Raw genomic sequence first — 24,825 nt, 5'->3', positions numbered from 1 at the left:
GCTCAATTTTATTTGATTGTTCCTATTTTAGAGATCCATTAGTGATTTTCAAGTCTAAGTCTTAAAGGTAATTATTCTCCTTTTAATGAAAGATATGATTTAAATATAATTTTTAAGGGAATGATAGGCTGGACAGCAGCTGAATGCAGCCAGGAGAAATGATATTGCATTATATACAATGGTCAATCCACAGCACAAGCAAGCAAACAAACAAATGGAAAGCCTTTACATATATTGATTTAATAAAATAATTCATTTAAGTTTTAGAATAACAACCATAGAATCTCTTCCTGCATACTGTTTATATTATAGTCATATGAGAGTGAATCTTGAGGCAATGAACATAATCACACATAAGACTGACTACAGTGTCATATGTCAAGGTACAGCTACTATGAAACAGTTACACAAAAATGCCTTCCCACTGGACTATGCCAACATACTAACTAATATTAATAACTGAAACTGATATTAATGCATTTATTGAGCAACTGGTAGGTGAGAGGCCTTCTGCTAAGTGATTTAGTACAATATCTCATTCAGTTTCTTACAAAGCAAAAAGGTAAGAGAGCCTAAATAGACCCTATTTTCTGATATTATTTTAGCCAGCAGTGTTTATAGCATTGATTATGGTGGTAGGAAGATTGACAATATTATTCTTGGTGTGCCCTTGCAACACCAATATTATAAATATTCAAGAATATTTCTATTCTTAAAAATAACTCATTTAAAAAATGTTTTAGTGAACGGTAGGACCAGAAAACCTGTAATGGTGGAATGTTTTAAAATTTTATTCAAGGTGAGAGAAAAAGTGCTAATTCTTCTTGAACACAATGTGATATATAAATGTTTACCCTGGGAACTATTTTTAAAAGACCAATCACCATTTAGGATCTTTTCCATGAAATTAGAAAAGGGTGCATCAGATATCCTTAACTAAATATAGACATGTAAGTAAAGGTGTCACTGTCATTCAGGAGGCTACTAATTCTCTGGGAAGATTTTAGTTTCCTGTTCAGTATCTGTGAGATCTCATGCTGTTCTGTATCTGTGAGATCTCATGACTCTTTCAGTTCAATTTTACATGGTAGAATCCCTTGAGTGTTTAGCTATATCCTCAGGTGTCTTCAAAATCTTTGGTGATCTCAGTGTCACTTTATGGTGCTAGACTATTCTCAAGATTCTGACTTTCAATGAGAGGAAATATATAATTATATATATATGTGTGTGTGTGTGTGTTTATGTATCTTATACTGATAAGTAACAAAGTATTTTCATGTCTGTTACTTCCTCTGAGATTCACCACATCATGGAAAGAGCAAAGATAAAAGTATGGAGAGTCTGGAGGTAATGAAAGAAAGGCTCAAGGGAGATTTATTGACTTGTTCAAGAGCATAGATCTGAGTCCTATCTCACTATTCTGTCCAATGTAGCATATCCAATTAGAGATGAAATACTTTCATGATCAAGGGAATTTTTGTTTTATAAATAAAATAACCAACAACTGTTGGTTGTCACTAACATAACATGTTAATCCTCTTAAAGTAAATCTTAATGATGTGAGCAATCTTAACTACCTTCTAAGGGAGAGCGTAATACCAGTTTCCCTTAAGCATCATTTAAATGATACTATGAGATATGAAGCTGTCTCTTTAACTTTGTAAAAATGCATTACAACAGCAACATAATACATTTTAAAGGACTTCAAATTCTTACTTCCATGTAGTAATTTGATTTTTTGGTTACTGTGAACTAGACATTATGGAGAGATTTTTAGAAAAAGTGTAATTACTTAGACTTATGCTAATCAGCGTAAGGTGAATAATCGTGTGTCTAATTATAAAAAACAAAACATCGTGGGATTCTTAAATAGATGACCACATCACCAGGTTCCCTTTCTCAGCTGCTTTTAAACGAATTATTCATGTGTGTGTACTTTTTACACTACCAAGAACATTAGATTAAAATGTTAACATTTTAATGATAATATTTAAACATTAGGTTTAAATCAAATTTGATTATCTTCTTAAGAAACTGTTATACAGATGTTTCTATTTTAAAACTTAATTTTGCTGACTAATGATGAAGAATGCTTTTTTATCTTTTTCAAGATTAATCTTTATAATATATTTACAGATTATTTTATATTATTCTCCCTCTCTAATTTTAAAAATTATTTTTGTTGTATTTTACTGAGTTCTATTTCAGTAATGTAATGTATTTTATATATATTATCTGATAAAATCTTTAAACAATGCCAGAACACTGAAATTTAGAAAGCTTATCCAAGTTATCACAGTGGACGATCCAGGATTTGAACCAAATTCTCTTGGATTCCAAATTAGATTATCTTAATGACTGTATTATGGGTGAATATATAGGTTATTATTTAGGAGATAATATTGAATTCCATTGTTTGCTCCTTTAAGTGCTCAAATTGTACTGAGAACTTTCCTTTCCTATGTAGTTTTCCCTTCACAGTCTTTTTTTGTTTCTGACATCCTAAAAGATATGAAGACTCTAAAGTATGCAGCAATTTAGTTGATTTAACTCCTTTGTTTCAATTATAAATTTTAACTGCCTTTTTTCTTTCTATTCACTCCCAGAATAGTAGGATTTAGTTAAGTATTTTTCTTGATTCTAATAGAATTATGAATCATATATATGTCTACATATCTATATATTGAGATATATAAACTATTATCATGTTATATTTTATTATAGTATTATACATATTATTATGTTACCATGTATTATATTAATATTATTATTTATATATTTTATATAATTTTTATTTTATATATAATTATAAGATCTATTTTTCCACTTTTCTAACCATAACCTATGGGGGAAATAGAACAAAATCTACAGTTTTGGTTTGTTTCTACTAAGTTTACTTACACTGAATATGTATCAGCTGTCTTAAAATATATTTAATCTTTATTGAGGGCTAAGTAATAAATAGATAAGCATCATTAAAAGTCTGTTATGTTTCTAGCTTTTAATTTTATTAAAGATCTCAATGATATTTTCTGGTAATAATGAAGTAGGAAAAGACACTTATTAACAATTCTATTTTATATATGGTGAACATGAAGTATGGGTGAAAGTAATTTGGTGCTTATTCTAGGCCATTACTTAACATGCATTTTATAGAGAATTAACTGCCTAAATTAAACAGAACCTGAGACTCTTGATTTCAATTTAAACTCTTCATTTACAAATCAGAGCTGACATGGGCTCTTCACAATGAACAAAATAAATCCTTTTCATTAAATTTCTTACCTGCACAATGTCCCTTTCAGCATATTTTCCTCTGGAGGAAACTCTTTCATCATCTCCATCCAATTCAACCATTGCTTGAAAATAAAATAGGATAATTTATTCAGTTCATTTTAGCTAAATACTATAACAAATGTAGGCAATAATGAAATCAAGATGTATGAAGTAGCGATATGTCCTATGTTAAAGGCAGAAAGCTTGTTGATCCTTTCATCTCCTCGGTGATTTCTTCCACAAAACTTAACTGAGTGCAAATTTTACAAGTGGAGAAAGCAAGCTAAGACCTCATGTGACCCTTTGAAAGATGAGGAGAGCCTATGCAGTGTAGAAGTCTTTAGGTACATCTCCCCATTCTATAGATCCTTAACTCTGGATTACATGCTTACATGACTGATTCAGCAGGTGATGCTAATTCATTCAATTTTATTTTTTTCTTTCTAATTTAAGAAACTAGGCACTAATCATCATAGAACTTCCAATAACAATTTGAACTTTATTCTCTTTGAAACTACACAAAGCTATATAATCATATTGTCTGTAATCTTTTTATGAATAGATTTAAAAACAAACAGGCATGTTCTCTGCTCTTATAGTGATTGGATAAAGCATGAAATTTCTGAAGTATGATTTTTTTGTTGATTAAAAATAATTTCAACATAACATGGATCAACTGGTATTTGGGAATGCTGTGATATAACGTGACAGCTGGTATACAATAATGTTACGCTACAATTAAGAACATTTTCCAGAGTTTAATGTTTCAGTGAGAATTCTCTAAATAACTAATTATATGAGGAATGCTAATTTGTACTTAAAGTATATTCTCCTACTAATAATCCATTTTGTATGCACATGATATTCACCAGACTCCAAAGAGCCACTTGCAATTATGTTTGCTTTGTCGTCTTCTAAAAAATATTAGAATACAATTCTCACATTTTCACTATTTTCTTCAGTGCTTGGATAATGCATTTGGGTTAAAGACATTTTACTTTTTTTTCCTATTTTATTTTTTTTGATTGAGGTATAATTGACAAATAACATTATATTACTTTTAGCTATATAACATAATGATTTGCTACTTGTAAATATTGTGAAATGATCACCAAAATGAGTCTAGTTGACCATACATAATTACAAATTTTTTTCTTCTGATGAGAACTTTTAAGATCTATTCTCTTAGCAACCTTCATATATGCAATACAGTATTAACTATACTAACCACACTATACATTACATTCGTGTGACATACTTATTTTAAAACTGGAAGTTTGTACCTTTTCACTTCCTTCACCCATTTCACCCACCTCCAATGCTGGCAAGCCTCTGGCAACCACCAATCTGTTCTCTATATCTATAAGCTCGTTTTTTTAAAAAAACAGGTTTTAAGTTTTACTTTTCTACACATGTTCAGGAATCAATGTCTGGGCTGAAACATTGCCAGTACACATAACTGTTAGTGAGCCATCATCCAATAATCTCCTTAGATATATAATATATGTCATAATTTAGTAACATGTAAATTACCAATAATAAGGTAATTAACTTATTCAAAATACAAAAGAACTATTTTTTTCTCTCCTACTTATTAGGGATTTAAATAGGAAAATTCATTATACTCAAATATTTTCAATAGTTAATTCCATTTTTGGGTCTAAGTTTGTTTTCAAAATTTTCATATTACTTTGAGACATAAATGTACATTGATAGTGACATGCCAGCAATTGGAGAATCTTCTCCTTTATTATCTAATTTGCTAATAACTCCTAACAATTATCCTATACTCACTCGAAAATGGGAAACAAAAATTAGATGATAATCTGGGCCTCACCTTCTACAATCCTCTACAATCTCCATTGGCCTTTGTAAGTGTTTTATTTCAATTAAAGAAAGTGACAGTTATTCAGGCAATAGTGTATTAGAATGAGATCCTATAAAATATCTCCCACTTTTCAGTGTGTCCTTTGAGTTAAAAGGCTATGGGTAGCAGAATTGGAGGCTACACTTTTGAGAACAAGGAGAAAAGAAATGGCATATAAGTGGTGGAAGGGAAATGTTCACCCTTCAGTTTTCCAGATCATCTAGTCCTCAAGGAGCCTTAAATGGTAAGCACACGTTCCCCATAAGTACCCGTCTCTGGAAAAAAGATGTATAAGATACAGACCTGTATTTCTTTCTAGCCTTGGGAGACAAAATCATGTTAGAATCCCTTATAGTTCTCTCCCTTTCCTAACCTGTATCAAAGCAGTTAAACAGATGCTACTTTAATTTGACTTTTTGTCTTTTAAGGATAAAGAAATCCTGCTTTGAGAAATTATACAGAAAGTTTTAAATTGTTCTCATTGAAATAAAGAAACAAGACATTTAAATACTCTTGAATCTAGTAGTTTATTTATATTTCCTCTACGTTCAAAGAATGAATGGCAAAATGCTGCATTTCTTGCCTATGCAAACCTTCTGGTTAAGTTACGTGTAGATGTTGGATTTATGTGGTTAACTGATAAAATCTGCAAGTTTTATTTCAGTCTTTATGTCAATTTATGTGTGCTATTTAAACTTACTTATCGTAGATTTGGAAGTGCCTAGAAAAAGGCTCTTCTGATAGGATAGCAGCAACTTGAATATGTCAGAAATTTTCTTCCAGCAGGGTGAAAGCAGAAATCAGGTGTTTCAGGACCCTAATTCTCTGTTCACAGGTTTGCCAGAAGAAAGTTTCACTTTAATTCCCAGGAGGGAATTCTATGCGATGGCAACTTCCCTCGTTGTCTATAATCTTTGCTCACTTTTCCTCATGAAAAGAGGAGTGATTCACAAGATAACTAAGATTGGGAGATGGAGCGATCTTGAATCTCTTTTGGAGTAGCCTATCCTCAGGTTGAAGACAATTTCTCCCTGTGGCATGCTTAATAGGCAAGGATCTGCCTCTGTACAGAGAAGGCCTGGAGATAAAGGTGAGGTCATTTAATCTTTGGGGAAAAAAGTAGCAAGAAGTCTGATTCTGTGTACAGGGCAACCCAATTTCTCCAATTCTATACTACTACTAATAAAATAAAACATATTCTGATCTCTGAGTGACTCCTGCATTTTTTTTTTTTTTAGTTAATTCAAGAAGTCAGAGAGGGAAATGATGAATTTTCATACCTCAAAACCCTGATAAATAATTCACTGGGAACAAAAAAATTGAAGAAGATAAATACGTGTGGTAGTTGTAAGAAGGTAGTACCCAAATAGCTGCTTTGAATAGAAATTTATGACCAGAAATATACATAGGAAGGGTCAGTGGATCTCTATTTACACATTATGTGTGGGAGCTGTTGGGGAACAAGTGACAGGGCTTACACCTAACGACGGCCTTCCATAGGAGTCTAGGAGACCTGGAATGTACCCAACGAGAAATGCATACTTGAGAGGCAAAAGCAAATTAGTAACTGAAGAAGAAATCATGAGTTATTTTAACCTAGCAATCAGTGAAGTTTGTGAACCACAATCTATCACTGCTCAATGCAGATGATCAAGTACACAAAGTGTTAACAAGAAAGATATGTCTTAGCTTTCCTGACTCCAGAGTGGTATCTCAGATTCATGCCTGATGGACAATGTAAACAGATGTAAATATTCAGAGACAGAGAAAATATTAGCAGGAGCTAAAATGACTTCTGATTCAGAAACTGGAAGATTATAATGATGCAATGTGTGACCAGCCAAGCATGGAATCAAAGGAAAGAATTTCCACGATCAGCAATATAACTGCTTGTGTTGTTTTACCTGAGACTGAGAGATCTATACTATCCTTATGGAGGAGGCACTGGTGGTTAAACAAGAATCATCTTAGTGATGATCATACAATAATTAGCCACCTATGTGCCTAAATTAACCTGTAGCATACCAAAAGTTGTTCCAAATGTTCTAAAATTATTCTCATTTCTAAAGTTCCCAGCTAAATACTGTCATCATTAACGTAAAAACATCTGAACCAGGTGAATGTTCTGTGGTTATGCAGTTGATGTCTAGCATAGAGTTCTCTTAAAAGAATTCATCAGGTGATGAGGAATAGACTATCCTTAGAAAATTTTACCCAGATCACTAGTCACACAAACACCTGTCACTAATTGGCATATGAAGATGGCTTGAGCCCAAACAGAAAACTACCCACTAAGTGAATTTAGCATAATTGTATAAAGTCTCATTAAATTTCAGATGGTCAATTCCATTTTCATTTTACTTTGCTCTTTCATATGACAGAACTTAAATATTTATAAAAATAATGTCTATCAACTAGCCAAGGTCTGAAAATCCATTATTATGCTTGTGTTAATATTTCTATTTTACAACCTAGTGGTTTATTAATTTAGTGCTCATCCTTAAAAGTTTTTAGGGAATCCAGAGTGTATTTTGCCTTGGGAACAAAAGCTCAATTTATCATTCAGTCTTAAGAAATATTTTGAGGTACAAACCATCTCTAATAAAACAGAAAGCTACATGTTGAATTATCCTATACTAGAGAGATAATGTCCTACTCAGAAGACATCCTTTTAATTTGCTCACCTTAATAGACTCCATCATGTAATATCTATATTTAGGTTTATATGTACATGGACACTGTATACAAATCCATATGCACACTCACATCCTTATATGCAAAAAAAGAGTGATAGAAACCTAAGTGCATAATGAGTCATATTAAATAAAATCCCAAGGAATACTATTGAAATTTTATTACTCACCATCAAATTCTGCTGGCCCAACACCTACTATAATTATTGACATTGGAAGTTTTGAAGCCTTCGAAGAGAACACACAGTTAGTTCACAATTAAGAAACTGAATTGAGAAAACAACTAAGAATTAAGAAGAAAAAAAATCCTGAGTTTTCATATTTTTCACAGATTTTCATTAAAATAGTTTTGAACATATTTAAGATTAACACAGAATAATATACTTGATTCCACTCTTATCCTTTCTGAACTCTGTACATATGCTAATTCAGTGGGATGTTCTTCAGGAATGACCAGTCATGGATAATATATATTTTTTAAAAGTACTGAGCATCTGCTTTCACTTGCTATTCTCAGACAAAATATTCCTAAGCTGATTCTGGGTACCTTTGGTCTCTTTTTCCATGTTCTCTCTCCACTCAAAAATCTTTCAGTTGTTAAAAGGGAAAAAAGGGTACCATATTTGTGAAAAAGTAGTACTCTATTTCATTTATAGCTATGGTTAGGAAAAGCAATTTTCATAGTAAATGAGTGAATACAAATGATAATTATAGAAAGTTATTATTAGTATAATAAAATAATTTTATGGTAAGAATATAAGATCCACAAACAGATAGGTGGAACAGTATAGCAACCACATCTTCAGCTGTGAAGGTCACTGAATTATGAATAACTGTTCCTCAGTGCATGTCCTGTTAGTTTAAACCTAAATTATAAGTCCATATTTTAAAGAGCATGCTAATGCCACTGATCAGAACATAAAAGAAATCAAGACAAATCCAACCCAGTGTGTCTAGTCAAAGCCAAATAAACAAACAAGTAAGTGTGCGAGATTCTACCTCTCTTCCTTTTTGTGTTTGGTTTTGCTAAGTGTATGTCTATAAACATTTGATTTTTTGCCACATGTAACTATTTTTTTCTCACACAAACAGCTAATTATATTTTCCCTATGCTGTTAATAATTATGAAGTATGATAAACAATTCTTTCACACAGCCCATTTTTACTAATGTCTATTTTGTGTCAAACATTGCTAAACCTGAGTATAGAAAGGTAAGTAAAAACAGATATAATTTTAGAGGTTGCAGTCTAGTAAATATAGATGTTATAAATTATAATCTAATAAAGAAGACAATGAATCATAAATATAACACATAATTAGGAATAATGAGAAAAATGGATTTTGAACTGGATTTTATCCAGTTCTATAAATATAGAAATTAGCACAGTTCTCCTGTAACTATTACTATAAATGTAAATGTTAAACAAATATTCTGTAAAAATTGTACAAACTATATACAAGCATATCAAACTAATCAAGGTAAACACAGTCATGCACATGAAGGTGATGTTATTATTTATTTTTATTTTAATATTTTGGAAATAATTTTTTTACAACCCAATTATTCACACTTCTTAGTTTGGTCCTTATGGATGAATGCTACAAATGTGTGTGAGTTTTCTGGATAATGCAATTGGCTGTAAAGGCATGGGCATTTTGTTTCACTCTTAAGTCAACTAAGTAGACTCTAGTTAGTCAACCTAAGTAGCACCATGCATTCAGTAGCCAGCCCAAGACTGAATGACTGCTACTTACATTAACTATGGACTCCTTAGTTTGAGCCATATCTGAGATAACACCGTCTGTCACAATCAGTAGCACAAAATACTGGGAGCCATCCTTTACAGAAGAAGCATATCTGAAAGGCAAAGAAAAGGTAAAGAATACCACAAAATAAAACATTTCCTCTAGACATGATAGTTGCTAAATATAATTTGGAATAGCCAACAAACATTTTAATCTCAAGAAAATATTTAAACATATCTTTGGAGCTTATATATGAAAACCCTCAAATATGCATTTTTTTCTGAAATAGCACACTAGAATAACAGCAATATTACTGCATGCTGGCACAAAGAAATGTCTGGCTGCCTTAGAAATTCATTCACTAATAAAAGGTGAGCTAGATGGTATGTTAGCACAGAGGAATGGCTACAGCTTTTGGAAATAGACATCTTGGCTAAACAACATTATGTGTATGATCTTCAGTATAACATTACATAAGCTATCTGAACTTTATTTTCTCATCTTTAAAATCAAGATAATGCAACTTTGTATTGTTAATAAAGAAATTTCATGTATGGTAGTAAATATTTATACAGTTATATAACTGATAGATTTTTATATATGGTAGATTATATAAGTGATTATGATTTTTATTTTGGAACTAGATAGCAGTGATGATTGCCCAACATTGTGAATATGCTGAATGTCACTGAACTGGTTGGTTTTATGTTATGTGAATTTCACCTCAATAAAAAAATGCAACAGAAGAAACACTTTTTGACATAGCTATAGTTCCAATTCTCAATACATGTTAAATTGGTGAAAGATGGGAAGGAGAATTATAGCAAACAAAGACAAAAATTAGGTATTTAATAAGAACATATTCCAGTACTTGCTTTTTGTATTCTAGTGCAGAATTCTAACCAAATAATACTCAGACATTTAGAGGAGAATTTTATGACTATATTTTATCTCTTTTTTTCATTGTGTTTTACCATTATGGGAATCTAGATTATATTTTCAGTAGAATGACTTTTATGATTTTTAGTACATAATTACTATGCTGGTCATATCTAGTAATGAGCAAGCACTGTGGTGCTTGTAGGAGATAAATAGTTAACAAGAAGACTTTGGTCTACTTTCGTAAAAAATCATCAAGTAAATCACCAAAAAATTGGTTTCAAGAAACTTCTATTGATTACCAATGAAAAACTTTCAGTACCTGATGGACTCTAAATAATAAATTTTGAATAGTTTGGGGAAAAACCAATAGCATAATATGACAGGGAAAAACTTATTTCTTGTAAAGCAGAATTTATAACTATATGAACAAGAAAATATTTACAACTTTTCCATAGACAAGAGAAACTAATAATTGTTCATGCTGTTAATAAAATGATTGGTAATTTCATAGATTGATGAAGAGAATACAGCAAGTGATATGTTCATACACTGAGGAGCCAGTTAAAAATAGCATTAAACTTGTTCTACAACATATAGTCAAAAATGCTCTCACAATGTTGAACAATTGATCTTCGATATTAAGGAATTTGTATTAATTTGATGGTAACACATCAATGAAAAAATCCAAAGCAGGTATGAACCTACTCTCCTATTTTATGCTTAAATTTTTTTTCTTAAGAAAAGAAGTAAGATAATCTCCCTCAGGAATTCATTTTTAAATTTTTAAATACCCATTATTTTTAAAAAGCATTTTTTTACTGACTATGCTTCAAAAACATAAGGATTATATTTCATGTGATTAACAGGTGGTTATAAATAGTGAGGAAAAACTTCTATGAGTACAACTCTATGGCTTTTATGCTTTTCATACCAAATGATGTGTTGAAAATGGTGAGAAGATGGAAAGTTGAGCATTATGCAATATTATGAATATCACTTCAAGTGGCTTAACTGATCCTTTTTCTGGGGGGCAATGTTTACTTTTTTTAAATTAATTTTTATTGGAATAGAGTTGATTTACAATGCTGCATTAGTTTCTGCTGAACAGTAAGGTGAATCAATTATACATATGCATATATCCATTCTTTTTTAGATTCTTTTCCCATGTAGGCCATTACACAGTATTGTTTTGAGTTCCCTGTGCTATAGAGTAGGTTCCTTTTTTTTTTAATTAAGTTTTATTTTTGGCTGCCTTGGGTCTTTGTTGCTGTGCTTGGGCTTTTCTATAGTTGCGGCGAGCAGGGGCTACCCTTCATTGTGGTGTGTGGGCTTCTCATTGGGTGGCTTCTCTTGTGGCAGAGCATGGGCTCTAGGTGTGCAGGCTTCAGTAGTTGTGGCACTCAGGCTCAGTAGTTGTGGCTCACAGGCTCTAGAGCGCAGACTCAGTAGTTGTGGCGCGCAGGCTTAGTTGCTCTGTGGCATGTGGGATCTTCCCAGACCAGGGCTCAAACCCGTGTCCCATCAGTAGCATAGAATAATCTTTTAAAACTATTATCTCAGAGACCTTCAAGATGGCGGAGGAGTAAGATGTGGAGATCACCTTCCCCCCCACAAATACATCAGAAATACATCTACATGTGGAACAACTCCTACACAACACCTATTGAACACCGGCAGAAGACCCAAGACTTCCCAAAAGGCAAGAAACTCTCCACATACCTGGGTAGGGCAAAAGAAAAAGACAAAACAGAGACAAAAGAATAAGGAGAGGACCTACACCTCTGCAAGGGAGCTGTGAAAGAGGAAAAGTTTCCACACATTAAGAAGTCCCTTCACTGGTGGAGATGGGGGTGGCAGGGGGGGGCTTTGGCGCCACAGAGGACAGCACAGCAACAGGGGTGCAGAGCGCAAAGCAGAGAGATTCCCACACAGAGGATCAGTGCCGACCAGCACCCAACAGCCTGAGAGGCTCGTCTGCTCACCTGCCAGTGCGGGTGGGGGCTGAGAGCTGAGGCTCGGGCTTCGGAGGTCAGACCCAGGGAGATGACAGGGGTTGGCTGCATGAACAGTGCCTGAAGGGGGCTAGTGCACCACAGCTAGCCGGGAGGGAGTCTGGGAAAAACTCTGGAACTGCCTAAGAGGCAAGAGACCATTGTTTTGGGGTGTGTGAGGAGAGGGGATTCAGAGCACTGTTGGGGTGTGTGAGGAGAAGGGATTCAGAGCACTGCCTAAACGAGCTCCAGAGACGGGTGCGAGCCGTGGCTATCAGCATGGACACCAGAGACTGGCATGAAACGCTAAGGCTGCTGCTGCAGCCACCAAGAAGCCTGTGCTCAAGCACAGGTCACTATCCACACCTCCCCTCTTGGTAGCCTCTGCAGCCCACCACTGCCAGGGCCCCATGATCCAGGGACAGCTTCCCTGGGAGAACACACAGCACGCCTCAGGCTGTTGCAACGTTATGTTGGCCCCTGCAGCCGCAGTGTTGCCCTGCATTCTGTACCCCTCCCTCCACCCGGCCTGAGTGAGACAGAGCCCCCTAATCAGCTGCTACTTTAACCCTGTCCTGTCTGAGCAAAGAACAGGCGCTCTCAGGGGACCTACATGCAGAGGCAGGGTTAAGTCCAAAGCTGAACACCAGGAGCTGTACGAACAGAGCAGCGAAAGGGAAATTTCTCCCCACAGCCTCAGGAGCAGGGAATAAAAACTCCACAATCAACTTAATGTACCCTGCATCTCTGGAATACCTGAATAGACAACAAATCATCCCAAAATTGAAGCAGTGGACTTTGGGAGGAACTGTAGACTTGGGGTTTACATTCTGCATCTAATTTGTTTCTGGTTTTATGTTTATCTTAGTTTAGTATTTAGAATTTATTATAATTGGTAGACTTGTTTATTGATTTTGTTGGTCTCTTCCTTTATCTTTATATATATATATATATATATATATATATTTTCTTATCATCTTTTTGTGAGTGTGTATGTGTATGCATCTTTGTGTGATTTTGTCTGTATAGCTTTGCTTTTACCATTTGTACTAGGGTTTTGTCTGTCCTTTTTGTTTTCTTTCATTAATTTATAATTTTTTTAATAATAAATTTTTTTGTTTGTTTTAACAATATTTTATTTTATTTTATTCTATTTTATTTTATTTTTTTCTTTCTTTTGTTCTCCCTTTTCATCTGAGCCATGTGACTGACAGGGTCTTGGTGCTCCAGCTGGGTGTCAGGCCTGTGCCTCTGAGGTTGGAAAGCCGAGTTCAGGACATTGGTCCACCAGAGACCTACCGGCTCCATATAATATCAAATGTTGAAAGCCCTCCCAGAGATCTCCATCTCAGAGCTAAGAACCAGCTCCACTCAATGACCAGCAAGCTACAGTGCTAAACACCCTATGCCAAACAACTAGCAAGACAGGAACACAACCACACCCATTAGCAGAGAGGCCACCCATTACCAGAGAGGCTGACTAAAATCATAATAAGGTCACAGACACCTCAAAACACACCACCAGACGTGGACATGCCTATCAGAAAGACAAGATCCAGCCTCATCCACTAGAACAAAGGAACTAGGCCCTTCCACCAGGAAGCCTACACAACCCACTCAACCAACCTTAGCCACTGGGGGCAGACACCAAAAATAACGGGAACTACAAACTTGCAGCCAGTGAAAATGAGACCCCAAACATAGTAAGTTAAGCAAAATGAGAAGACAGCAAAACACACAGCAGATGTAGGAGACCAAACAAGTGAAGAGGAAATAGGTAGACTACCTGAAAAAGAATTAGGAGTAATGATAGTAAAGATGATCCAAAATCTGGGAAATAGAATGGAGAAAATAAAAGAAACATTTAACAAGGACCTAGAAGAACTAAAGAGCAAACAATGATGAACAACACAATAAATGAAATTAAAAATTCTCTAGAAGGAAACAATAGCAGAATAACTGAGGCAGAAGAATGGATAAGTGACCTGGAAGATAAAATAGTGGAAATAACTTCTACAGAGAAGGTAACGAAAAAGAATGAAAAGAATTGAGGACAGTCTTAGAGACCTCTGCGACAACAATAAATGCACCAAGATTCAAATTATACAGGTCTCAGAAGCAGAAAAGAAAAAGAAAGGAACTGAGAAAATATTTGAAGAGATTATAGTTGAAAACTTCCTTAATATGGGAAAGGAAATAGTCAATCAAGTCCAGGGAGCACAGAGAGCCACATACAGGATAAATCCAAAGAGAAACAAACAAAGACACATGTTAATCAAACTATCAAAACTTAAATACAAAGAAAAAATATTAAAAGTGGCAAGGAGAAAGAAACAAATAACATATAAGGGAATCCCCATAAGATTAACAGCTGATGTTTCAGCAGGAACACTGCAAGCCAGGAGGGAGTGACAGAACATATTTAAAGTGATGAAAGGGAAAAACCTATAACAAAGATTATTCTACCCAGCAAGGATCTCATTCAGATTCGATGGAGAAATATAAACTTTTACAGACAAGCAAAAGCTAAGAGAATCCAGCACCACTAAACCAGCTTTATGGCAAATGCTAAAGGAACTTCTCTAGGCAGGAAACACAAGAGAAGGAAAAGACCTATAATAACAAACCCAAACAATTAAGAAAATTGTAATAGGAACACACATATCAATAGGAACCTTAATGTAAATGGATTAAATGCTCCAAGTTAAAGACATAGACTGGCTGAACAGATTAAAAAAAAGCAAGAGCCATATATATGCTGTGTACCAGAGACCCATTTCAGACCTAGGGACACAGACAGACTGAAAGTGAGGGGATAGAAAACGATATTCCATGCAAATGGAAATCAAAAGAAAGCTGGAGTAGCAATTCTCATATCAGACAAAATAGACTTTAAAACAAAGACTATTACAAGAGACAAAGAAGGACACTACATAATGATCAAGGGATCAATCCAAGAAGAAGATATCACAATTGTAAATATTTATGCACCCAACATAGGAGCACCTCAATACATAAGGCACATGCTAAGAGCCATAAAAGAGGAAATCAACAGTAACAAAATCAGAGTAGGGGATTTTAACACCCCACTTTCACAAATGGTCAGATCATCCAAAATGAAAATAAAAAAGGAAACACAAGCTTTAAATGATACCTTAAACAACATGGACTTAATTGAAATTTATAGGACACTCCATCCAAAAACAACAGAATACACTTTCTTCTCAAGGGCTCATGGAACATTCTCCTGGATAGATCATATCTTGGGTCACAAATCAAGACTTGGTAAATTTAAGAAAATTGAATATGTATCAAGTATCTTTTCCAACCACAACGCTATAAGACTAGATATCAATTACAGGAAAAAATCTGTAACAAATACAAACACATTGAGGCTAAACAATACACTACTAAATAACCAAGAGATCACTGAAGAAATCAAAGAGGAAATCAAAAAATACCTAGCAAGAAATGACAATGAAAACATGACGACCCAAAACCTATGCGAGGCAGCAAAGGCATTTCTAAGAAGGAACTTTATAGCAATACAATCTTACCTCAAGAAACGAGAAATATCTCAAATAAACAACCTAACCTTACACCTAAAGCAATTAGTGAAAGAAGAACAAACCAGCCCCTGCAAAGTTAGCAGAAGGAAAGAAATCATAAAGATCAGATCAGAAATAAATGAAAAAGAAGTGAAGAAAACAATAGCAAAGATCAATAAAACAAAAATCTGGTTCTTTGAGAAGATAAACAAAATTGATAAACCATTAGCCAGACTCATCAAGAAAAAAGGGAGAAGTCTCAAATCTATAGAATTAGAAATGAAAAGGAGAAGTAACAACTGACACTGCAGAAATATAAAGGATCATGAGAGATTACTACAAGGAACTATATGTCATAAAAATGGACAACATGGAAGAAATGGACAAACTATTAGACAAGCACAACCTTCCAAGACTGAAGCAGGAAGAAATAGAAAATATAAACAGACCAATCACAAGCACTGAAATTGAGACTGTGATTAAAACTCTTCCAGCAAACAAAAGCCCATGACCATATGGCTTCACATGCGAATTATATCAAACATTTAGAGAAGAGCTAACACCTATCCTTCTCAAACTCTTCCAAATATAGCAGAAGGAGGAACACTCCCAGACTCATTCCATGAGGCCACCATCACCCTGATATCAAAACCAGACAAAGATGTCACAAAGAAAGAAAACTTCAGGCCAATATCACTGATGAACATAGATGCAAAAAACCACAAGAAAATACTAGCAAACAGAATCCAACAGCACATTAAAAGGTTCAGACACCATGATCAAGTGGGGCTTATCCCAGGAATGCAAGGATTCTTCCATATACACAAATCAATCAATGTGATAAACCATATGAATAAATTGAAGGAGGAAAAGCATACGATCATCTCAATAGATGCAGAAAGAGCTTCTGACAAAATTCTACACCACTTTATGATAAAAACCTCCCGGAAAGGAGGCATAGAGGGAACTTACCTCAACATAATAAAGGCCATATATGACAAACCCACAGCCAACATCATTCACAATGGTGAAAAACTGAAACTATTTCCTGTAAGATTAGGAAAAAGACAAGGTTGCCCACTCTCGCCGCTATTATTCAGCATAGTTTTGGCCACAGCAATCAGAGAAGAGAAAGAAAAAAAATAAATCCAAATTGGAAAAGAAGCAAAGCTGTCACTGTTTGCAGATGACATTATACTATACATAGAGAATCCTAAAGATGCTACCAGAAAACTACTAGAACTAATCAATGAATTTGGTAAAGTAGCAGGATACAAAATTAATGCACAGTAATCTCTCACATTCTTATACACTAATGATGAAAAATCTGAAAGAGAAATTAAGGAAACAGTCCCATTTACCATTGCAACAAAAGAGTAAAATGCCTAGGAATAAACCTACCTAAGGAGAAAAAAGACCTGTATGCTGAAAACTATAAGACACTGATGAAAGAAATTAAAGATGATACAAACAGATGGAGAGATATACCATGTTCTTGGACTGGAAGAATCAACATTGTGAAAATGATTATACTACACAAAGCAATCTACAGATTCAATGCAATCCCTGTCAAACTACAACTGGCATTTTTCACAGAACTAGAACAAGAAATTTCACAATTTGTATGGAAACACAATAGAACCTGAAGAGCCAAAGTAATCTTGAGGAAGAAAACCAGAGCTGGAGGAATCAGGCTCCTGGACTTCAGACTATACTACAAAGCCACAACAATCAAGACAGTATGGTACTGGCACAAAAACAGAAATATAGATCAATGGAACAGGATAGAAAGTCCAGAGATAATCCCACACACATACGGTCACCTTATTTTTAATAAAGAAGGCAAGAATATACAGTGGATAAAAGACAGCCTCTTCAATAAGTGGTGCTGGGAAAACTGGACAGCTACATGTAAAAGAATGAAATTAGAACACTCCCTAACACCATACATAAAAATAAACTCAAAATGGATTAAAGATCTAAATGTAAGGCCAGGCACTATAAAACTCTTAGAGGAAAATATAGACAGAACACTGTATGACATGAATAACAGCAAGACCCTTTTGACCCACCTCCTAGTGAAATGGAAATAAAGACAAAAATAAACAAATGGCACCAATGAAACTTAAAAGCTTTTGTACAGCAAAGGAAACCATAAACAAGACCAAAAGACAACCCTCAGAATGGGAGAAAACATTTGCAAATGAAGCAACTGACCAAGGGTTAATCTCCAAATTATACAAGCAGCTCATGCAGCTCAATATTAAAAAAAACAACCCAATCCAAAAATGGGCAGAAGACCTAAATAGACATTTCTCCAAAGAAGATATACAGATGGCCAAGAAACAAATGAAAAGATGCTCAACATCACTGATCATTAGAGAAATGCAAATCAAAACTGCAATGAGGTATTACCATACAGAATTCAGAATGGCCATCATTAAAAAATATACAAACAATAAATTCTGGAGAGGGTGTGGAGAAAAGGGAACCCTCTTGCACTGTTGGTGGGAATGTAAATTGATACAGTCACTACAGAGAACAGTATGGAGGTTTCTTAAAAAACTAAAAATAGAACTACCATACGACCCAGCAAACCCACTACTGGGCATATACGCTGAGAAAACCATAATTCAAAAAGTTTCATGTACCACAATATTCATTGTAGCACTATTTACGATAGCCAGGACATGGAAGCAACCTTAATGTCCACTGACAGATGAATGTATAAAGAAGATGTGGCAAATATATACAATGGAATATTACTCAGCCATAAAAAGAAACGAAACTGAGTTATTTGTAGTGAGGTGGATGGACCTAGAGTCTGTCATACAGAGTGAAGTAAGTCAGAAAAAGAAATACTTTATGCTAACACATATATATGGAATCTAAAAAATAGTAAAATAAAAAAGGTTCTGAAGAGTCTAGGGGCAGGACAGGAATAAAGACGAAGATGTAGAGAATGGACTTGAGGACAGGGGGAGGGGGAAAGTTAAGCTGGGACGAAGTGAGCGAGTGGCATTGACATATATACACTACCAAATGTAAAATAGCTAGCTAGTGGGAAGTAGCCACATAGCACAAGGAGATCAGCTCGGTGCTTTGTGAACACCTAAAGGGGTGGGATAGGGAGGGTGGGAGGGAGATGCAAGAGGGAGGAGATATGGGGATATATGTATATGTATAGCTGATTCACTTTTTTATACAGCAGAAACTAACACATCATTTTAAAGCAATTTTACTCCAATAAAGATTTTTTTAAAAAACCCGTAAAACTATTTTTTCTATGGTATTTGCTCTAGAGATTGGCATATTGTTGCACTTTGCAAGGAAATATGAATTTCAAACAAAATAATCTTTTGTGCTACCATTTCTTCTAATTTAGCTTTTTAAAGTGTTATATATTTATGATAACATAATTAAAGTGCTTCAGAAATATATGAAGTAGAAAGTAGAGGCTGATCACATCCTAACTCTTCTTCAAGGAGGTAACACGTATATATAGACTTACAGAATCAGATTATATTTTAAATGTACTAAAGAAGCTTGCTTCTTCTGTCTTTTTGCAAATATAGGCAATCTATAATTTATATTTTAATATTACTATGACGAATCTTAGGGAGACGTTAACTTTGTCAGGGTTTTGGAATTAAATACACTTCTTTGGAGTCTTTGTCAAGTAAATTTCTGTGATTGTTTTTATAAAAGTTCATAAATTGTTGGTTCAGATTTCTGGAATATTCTTTCAGCTCATTATTAGTAAATAGGATTAGAGAGGGAAACAAGAAAATGTAAGAAACTGACTCAGAAATGTTTTATTTAAGTAGTTTAATTTTGATATACACAATGAATTAAATCTTCTCAATATGGGATACATTTAAATATTTCAAAGTAACACAGCAATTTTTATGTTACTATGTTATTACCCAAACTACCTTTGACAGTGTACTGAAGTGACCAACAGTATCCACAATGATAGGTCATTTTCTTACACTTTCTTTTGTGACTCTTTACCTCTCTAGCAGAGATAAAAATTATGCAAGGTATCATAACACAGTGAATTGGAATCAGATTATTTTGTTTGGAATTTTAGCTCCACCACAAATGGTCACTGTATGTATCCCTTTTATCATCAGTAAAACATAAATAATAACACTACTGTCACCTCTTAAAGGAAATAATCCATATTATAGCCCTGAGCATATTCCCTAAAATAGATTATGGGTTCAATAATGATTGTTTTGAGTTTATTATTACTGATCATACAGATGGAAGAGAAAAAACATAATACATTCTTTAGATTAATTTGAAAATTAGTCATAAAGATTCCAAAACAAACAAATATTATTTCCTGAAAAATGAAAATTAATTTTAGCTGGTTATCTGGATCCTGGAAATTTCTTAACATCAGAAGAAAAGAAAAGAAAAAAATAACAATGGTCTAGCTAATAGTTGGAATTGATAGGTCCCTCTTAAGAACTGAAATGTGACAGTCTCAAAACAAGTGACTGGTTAGGCACAGGGAACAAATGAATAATACCTGGGAAACAATGAATATTATTTAAGTCAAGTGAAAAAAATAGTGAAACTTTCTTTTCTTCAATGTGGAAAAGATCTATATGTAACAATGGAGTGGAATCAAATTAGTAAGTACTGTGATAGAGGTATACATAGAATGACAATACAGACTAGGAGTAGTGATTCTCTGTGACTGAAGTGCAGTACACTTTGGAGAATGTGGAGGGAAATGAGATTGGATGGCTGAGTGGTAGTTGGATATTGGAAGTTCTTGAATACCAAACTAGAGTGTTGGAACTTAAATTTGTGACAAGGCATAAATGGCTGTTGAGTAGGATTTTTATGTCATTTGAATTATGTCATAATTCATAATTTGAATTATGTCATTTGTTCTCTGGACAGCATTATAAAATAAGAACTGGGAAGGCAGGAAATTAGAGTTAGGGGTTGGAAAACCTCAGAACAGTACGTAAAGACTTCAAGTTTTGTAAACTTGATGCCTTGGGTCTTGACTATTTCACAATATTGCCATCTCAATATTATTTCAATAGTCTTATCACATAGATATTAGTTCTAAAAGTGAGCAAGTGCTTAAAATGATTATTCTTAAAAAGAATAAGAATAAACTTTCTTCAAGCTGCTTATAGAAAACTATTACAAATAACTAAGCTTTTACCAATATAGAAAACACTTTTTAAGAGAAAAAATTAAGCAAATAAATAAAAATGGGTATGTATTTACTTTTGACTTTACAAAAATTATTTTTAATGACAAATATCATAACATATACAGAATTCACTTACTAGACACTTGTTGAGTACATGGTGAAGTACTGTTGAAATGTATTTAAGAGTGACAAAATGCACCAGGAGCTTTATTTAAATAAAGACCATATACATTGGAATAAAGGCTCTTCTCTTGATTTAGAAACAAATAGTTGTCTTGAACTATTTATTCTAAATATATTTGTTCTTGAAAAATGTTGCCTGTCTTTTAATTGACAAATTTTTTAGATGATGATAATTTTGGGTCAGACAGAAATTGTCTGTCTTAATAATAGATTAAAAATAAAATTAAACATAACTATCAAAGATTAGAAAAAAAGGAGAAAGGTATTTCTTAGATAGATTCATAGGAAGATATAGATACATGGAATTTCAAATTGTATTGGAAAGAAAAGGTGATTCTCCAAAAGTCATAGATTTTTGTATTTCTTATTTTCTTTTATTAAAAATAACAATAAAGAATTATTAGATCACAGATCTTCAAGTAGTCTGAAAGTGTTAACTGGCAACTACCCCTATATTTGAGAATTTTTTAAATGCTGGACAAAACAAAACAAAATGCAATATAACAGTGTGGAGCCTGTAGTTTTAGTTGGTATATAGAAATACACCTAGGAATTTTATATCTAAAAGTTTAACTTTTATAATAGAGATGTACTAGTACAAAATCTACAAAGTTAATTGGTAAACACTGATAAGAACATTTATAATAACTATCATGAGTTCACACAAAATAAGTTCTATCATTTTTTCCTCTCTTTTTATAAAAAAAAGTGATGGGTATGATACTGTGTAAGAGAGAGTAAGAGTCAACTATAATTTATTTTGCATTAATATAATCTTTGATTCTGCTTTATTTGAGAGCCATCAAAAAACTAGGAAAAGAACGTATAGATAACACTACTTATATAGGCTAACACAATGAGCTAGGATTTGATTTTCAAATTACAGATAATGACCCATTAGTGAATTCTGAAATCAATTTTGTGGGTCAAGACCTGCATTTAAAAAAAAGTAATAGAGAGGGCTTCCCTGGTGGCGCAGTGCTTGCGCGTCCGCCTGCCGATGCAGGGGAACCAGGTTCGCGCCCCGGTCTGGGAGGATCCCACGTGCCGCGGAGCGGCTGGGCCCTTGAGCCATGGCCAATGAGCCTGCGCGTCTGGAGCCTGTGCTCCGCAACGGGAGAGGCCACAACAGAGGGAGGCCCGCATACCACACACACACACACACACACACACAAAAAAGTAATAGAGAAGAATAGGATACCATAGTAATAAAGAGAAAATATGAGATAAGGATAAGTATTATTTCATAATCTTTTATTTTAGTTGTGTGTGTCCAGAGATGAGATATAAAATTCATAACAGTACAGATTGTGGATGAAAATGCTTGAAAAGCCTGAGCTAAAGGGTCACACTCAGAAAATGTTCATCAATGTATCTGTCAACCTGAGGTGGAGTTCCACAGGAGAGTCCACTAGGGTCAGCCCTGAGTGCAGGGGCATTTTAGCATTTTGTCTATGTCTCAGATAATGAAAAGTAGAACACATTTTGCTAACAATGTCTAATAGGGAGATGGTAAAGTACCAGAACCTTTGAATAGAGAACTGAGGTTTCATACTGCCTTTGAACATTGATAAACGGATCCAAGTGCAGTACTTTTTGAAGTTTTGGCTACATATTGGGAAAGATATGAGAACTATACTTTTCTGATTATCTAAAAATAAGGCAGGGTTTCATAGGATTTGCAACTGAGTCAAGACAAACTTTTTAGTGATTTTAAAAGTGGTGTCTAGGGGGCTTCCCTGGTGGCGCAGTGGTTGAGAATCCGCCTGCCGATGCAGGGGACACGGGTTTGTGCCCCAGTCCAGGAAGATCCCACATGACGCGGAGCGGCTGGGCCCGTGAGCCGTGGCTGCTGAGCCTGCGCGTCCGGAGCCTGTGCTCCGCGACGGGAGAAAAAGTGGTGTCTAATTTACTTATGCATTAATAAAAAATGATAAGCAAGTGTATATAGAACTTTACATTAAACATTTTTTTCTAGAACATGCATTTGGAATCATCAGAATTATATTCTGATCTCAATACCATGTATTATATACAGGTAGAACTCTGGGAATTTATAAAATTAGCTAATATATTAATTTCAGAGAGGTTAAAATGATGTGCCCTATATATCACTGAAAGGCTTCAGTTGTCTTCATAGAATTAAGTCTCTTATTACTTCTGAGCTACTATAGAATATACATTAGATGTGAATGATTTACAGAATTGAGATAATGATTGATATTGCTCTCATGGATGCCTTTTCAATGAAAAAAAATTTTTTCCTCAGTCGAACAAATATAGGTCCTAACATAAGCCAGGGTATGTTTCTTCAGTTGAGATTTTGATGTAAAGTTCTTATTAAAATATCAAGATAGCTCAATGGAGATTCTTTTTACTGTATATCTTTTCCCTCACTTTCTTGGAGGTAAATTAGAAGAAAACAACTTTCATTTGTGGAGTCAGGCCAACAATTATGTTATGATTTCACTCTGGTCCAGTACACTAGGATAAATAACTTATCTACTCCCACTTACCTTGCTACATGATTAATTACAGGAGCAAAGTTGGTTGGCCCATACAATTGTACAGATTTCAGACTCTTATAATAAGCCTCCATGACACCCTCAATGCCATCACAGTAGGGGTTTCGAGGGTTCCCATTCTGTAGAAAGTTGCAGACAAAAAAAAAGTAAAGAATGAATAGTGTCTGTAAAGCTCAATTAAAAAAGAGAAGGATACAGGTTCATACTCATAAAGATTTTTTGGATGAAAACTCAGTTATAGATCTATAATAGCAAAAAATAATAATAAATTAAGTGATCAACATAGATTACATTTACATAGATTGTGATATGAGGTAATGTGTAATCATTAAAAATGGATACTTTTCAATTAAAGGGCAGGAGAAAATTCTAAATAATCTTGAGAAGCTGAATATCATGACATTTTATAATTAATAGTGCCTTATTTATACACAGGTCTGTGTACATACAGAGATAAACATATAAAAATCTAAAAAGAAGGAAACAAAATGTTAATATTTGTTACCTCTGAGTAGTTATAAATTGTTGATTTTTATTTCATTGTTTAGACTATTCTATATTTTCCAAGTTTTCTGCAGTGACATGTATTCAAATAAGAAAAAAAAATCTATCAATTCAAACAGTTTTACTTTATAGAAGCAAAAATGTAAAATATCTGCCATATGCACATTTTCAGGCCACAATTAATAACCCCAACTAAAGAAGCGATCAGAGTGAATGTAATTTGGTGTGAGCAGCATCAGACAAGGTAAAGGGAAAAGAATCAAAGAAACATATCCATATTGTTCAAGGGAATTGGAGTTTACCACCTGAGTTCTTATTCTGCAGATAGTAACCCAGAACGGCAACTTTAAACCTGGAGACCTAGTCTAGCTTCCTCATACTTTGAATGCTCTGTTATTAGGTTTAATTCTCCTAGTCCAGCTTC

The 24,825-nt window shown here is 34.2% G+C and overlaps 1 protein-coding gene across 2 annotated transcripts in view; it reads right to left on the bottom strand.

Moving 5' to 3' along the window:
- CPNE8 (copine 8) overlaps positions 1-24,825 on the bottom strand; it is a 321,663-nt gene that overhangs the window by 5,410 nt on the left and 291,428 nt on the right. For both annotated transcript variants that reach the window (XM_024122759.3, XM_024122760.3), the window contains 4 exons: positions 23,889-24,016; positions 9,593-9,695; positions 8,007-8,064; positions 3,286-3,359 (listed from right to left, as the gene is read on the bottom strand). In XM_024122759.3, coding sequence (XP_023978527.2) covers positions 3,286-3,359; positions 8,007-8,064; positions 9,593-9,695; positions 23,889-24,016 — 363 coding nt within the window. The remainder of the gene's footprint in view (positions 1-3,285; positions 3,360-8,006; positions 8,065-9,592; positions 9,696-23,888; positions 24,017-24,825) is intronic.

The sequence above is a fragment of the Physeter macrocephalus genome, chromosome 6, assembly GCF_002837175.3.
Source record: "Physeter macrocephalus isolate SW-GA chromosome 6, ASM283717v5, whole genome shotgun sequence".
Taxonomy (NCBI): domain Eukaryota; kingdom Metazoa; phylum Chordata; class Mammalia; order Artiodactyla; family Physeteridae; genus Physeter; species Physeter macrocephalus.
The sequence above is the reverse complement of the archived record's forward strand: the minus strand, read 5'-3'. Positions and strand labels throughout refer to the sequence as shown.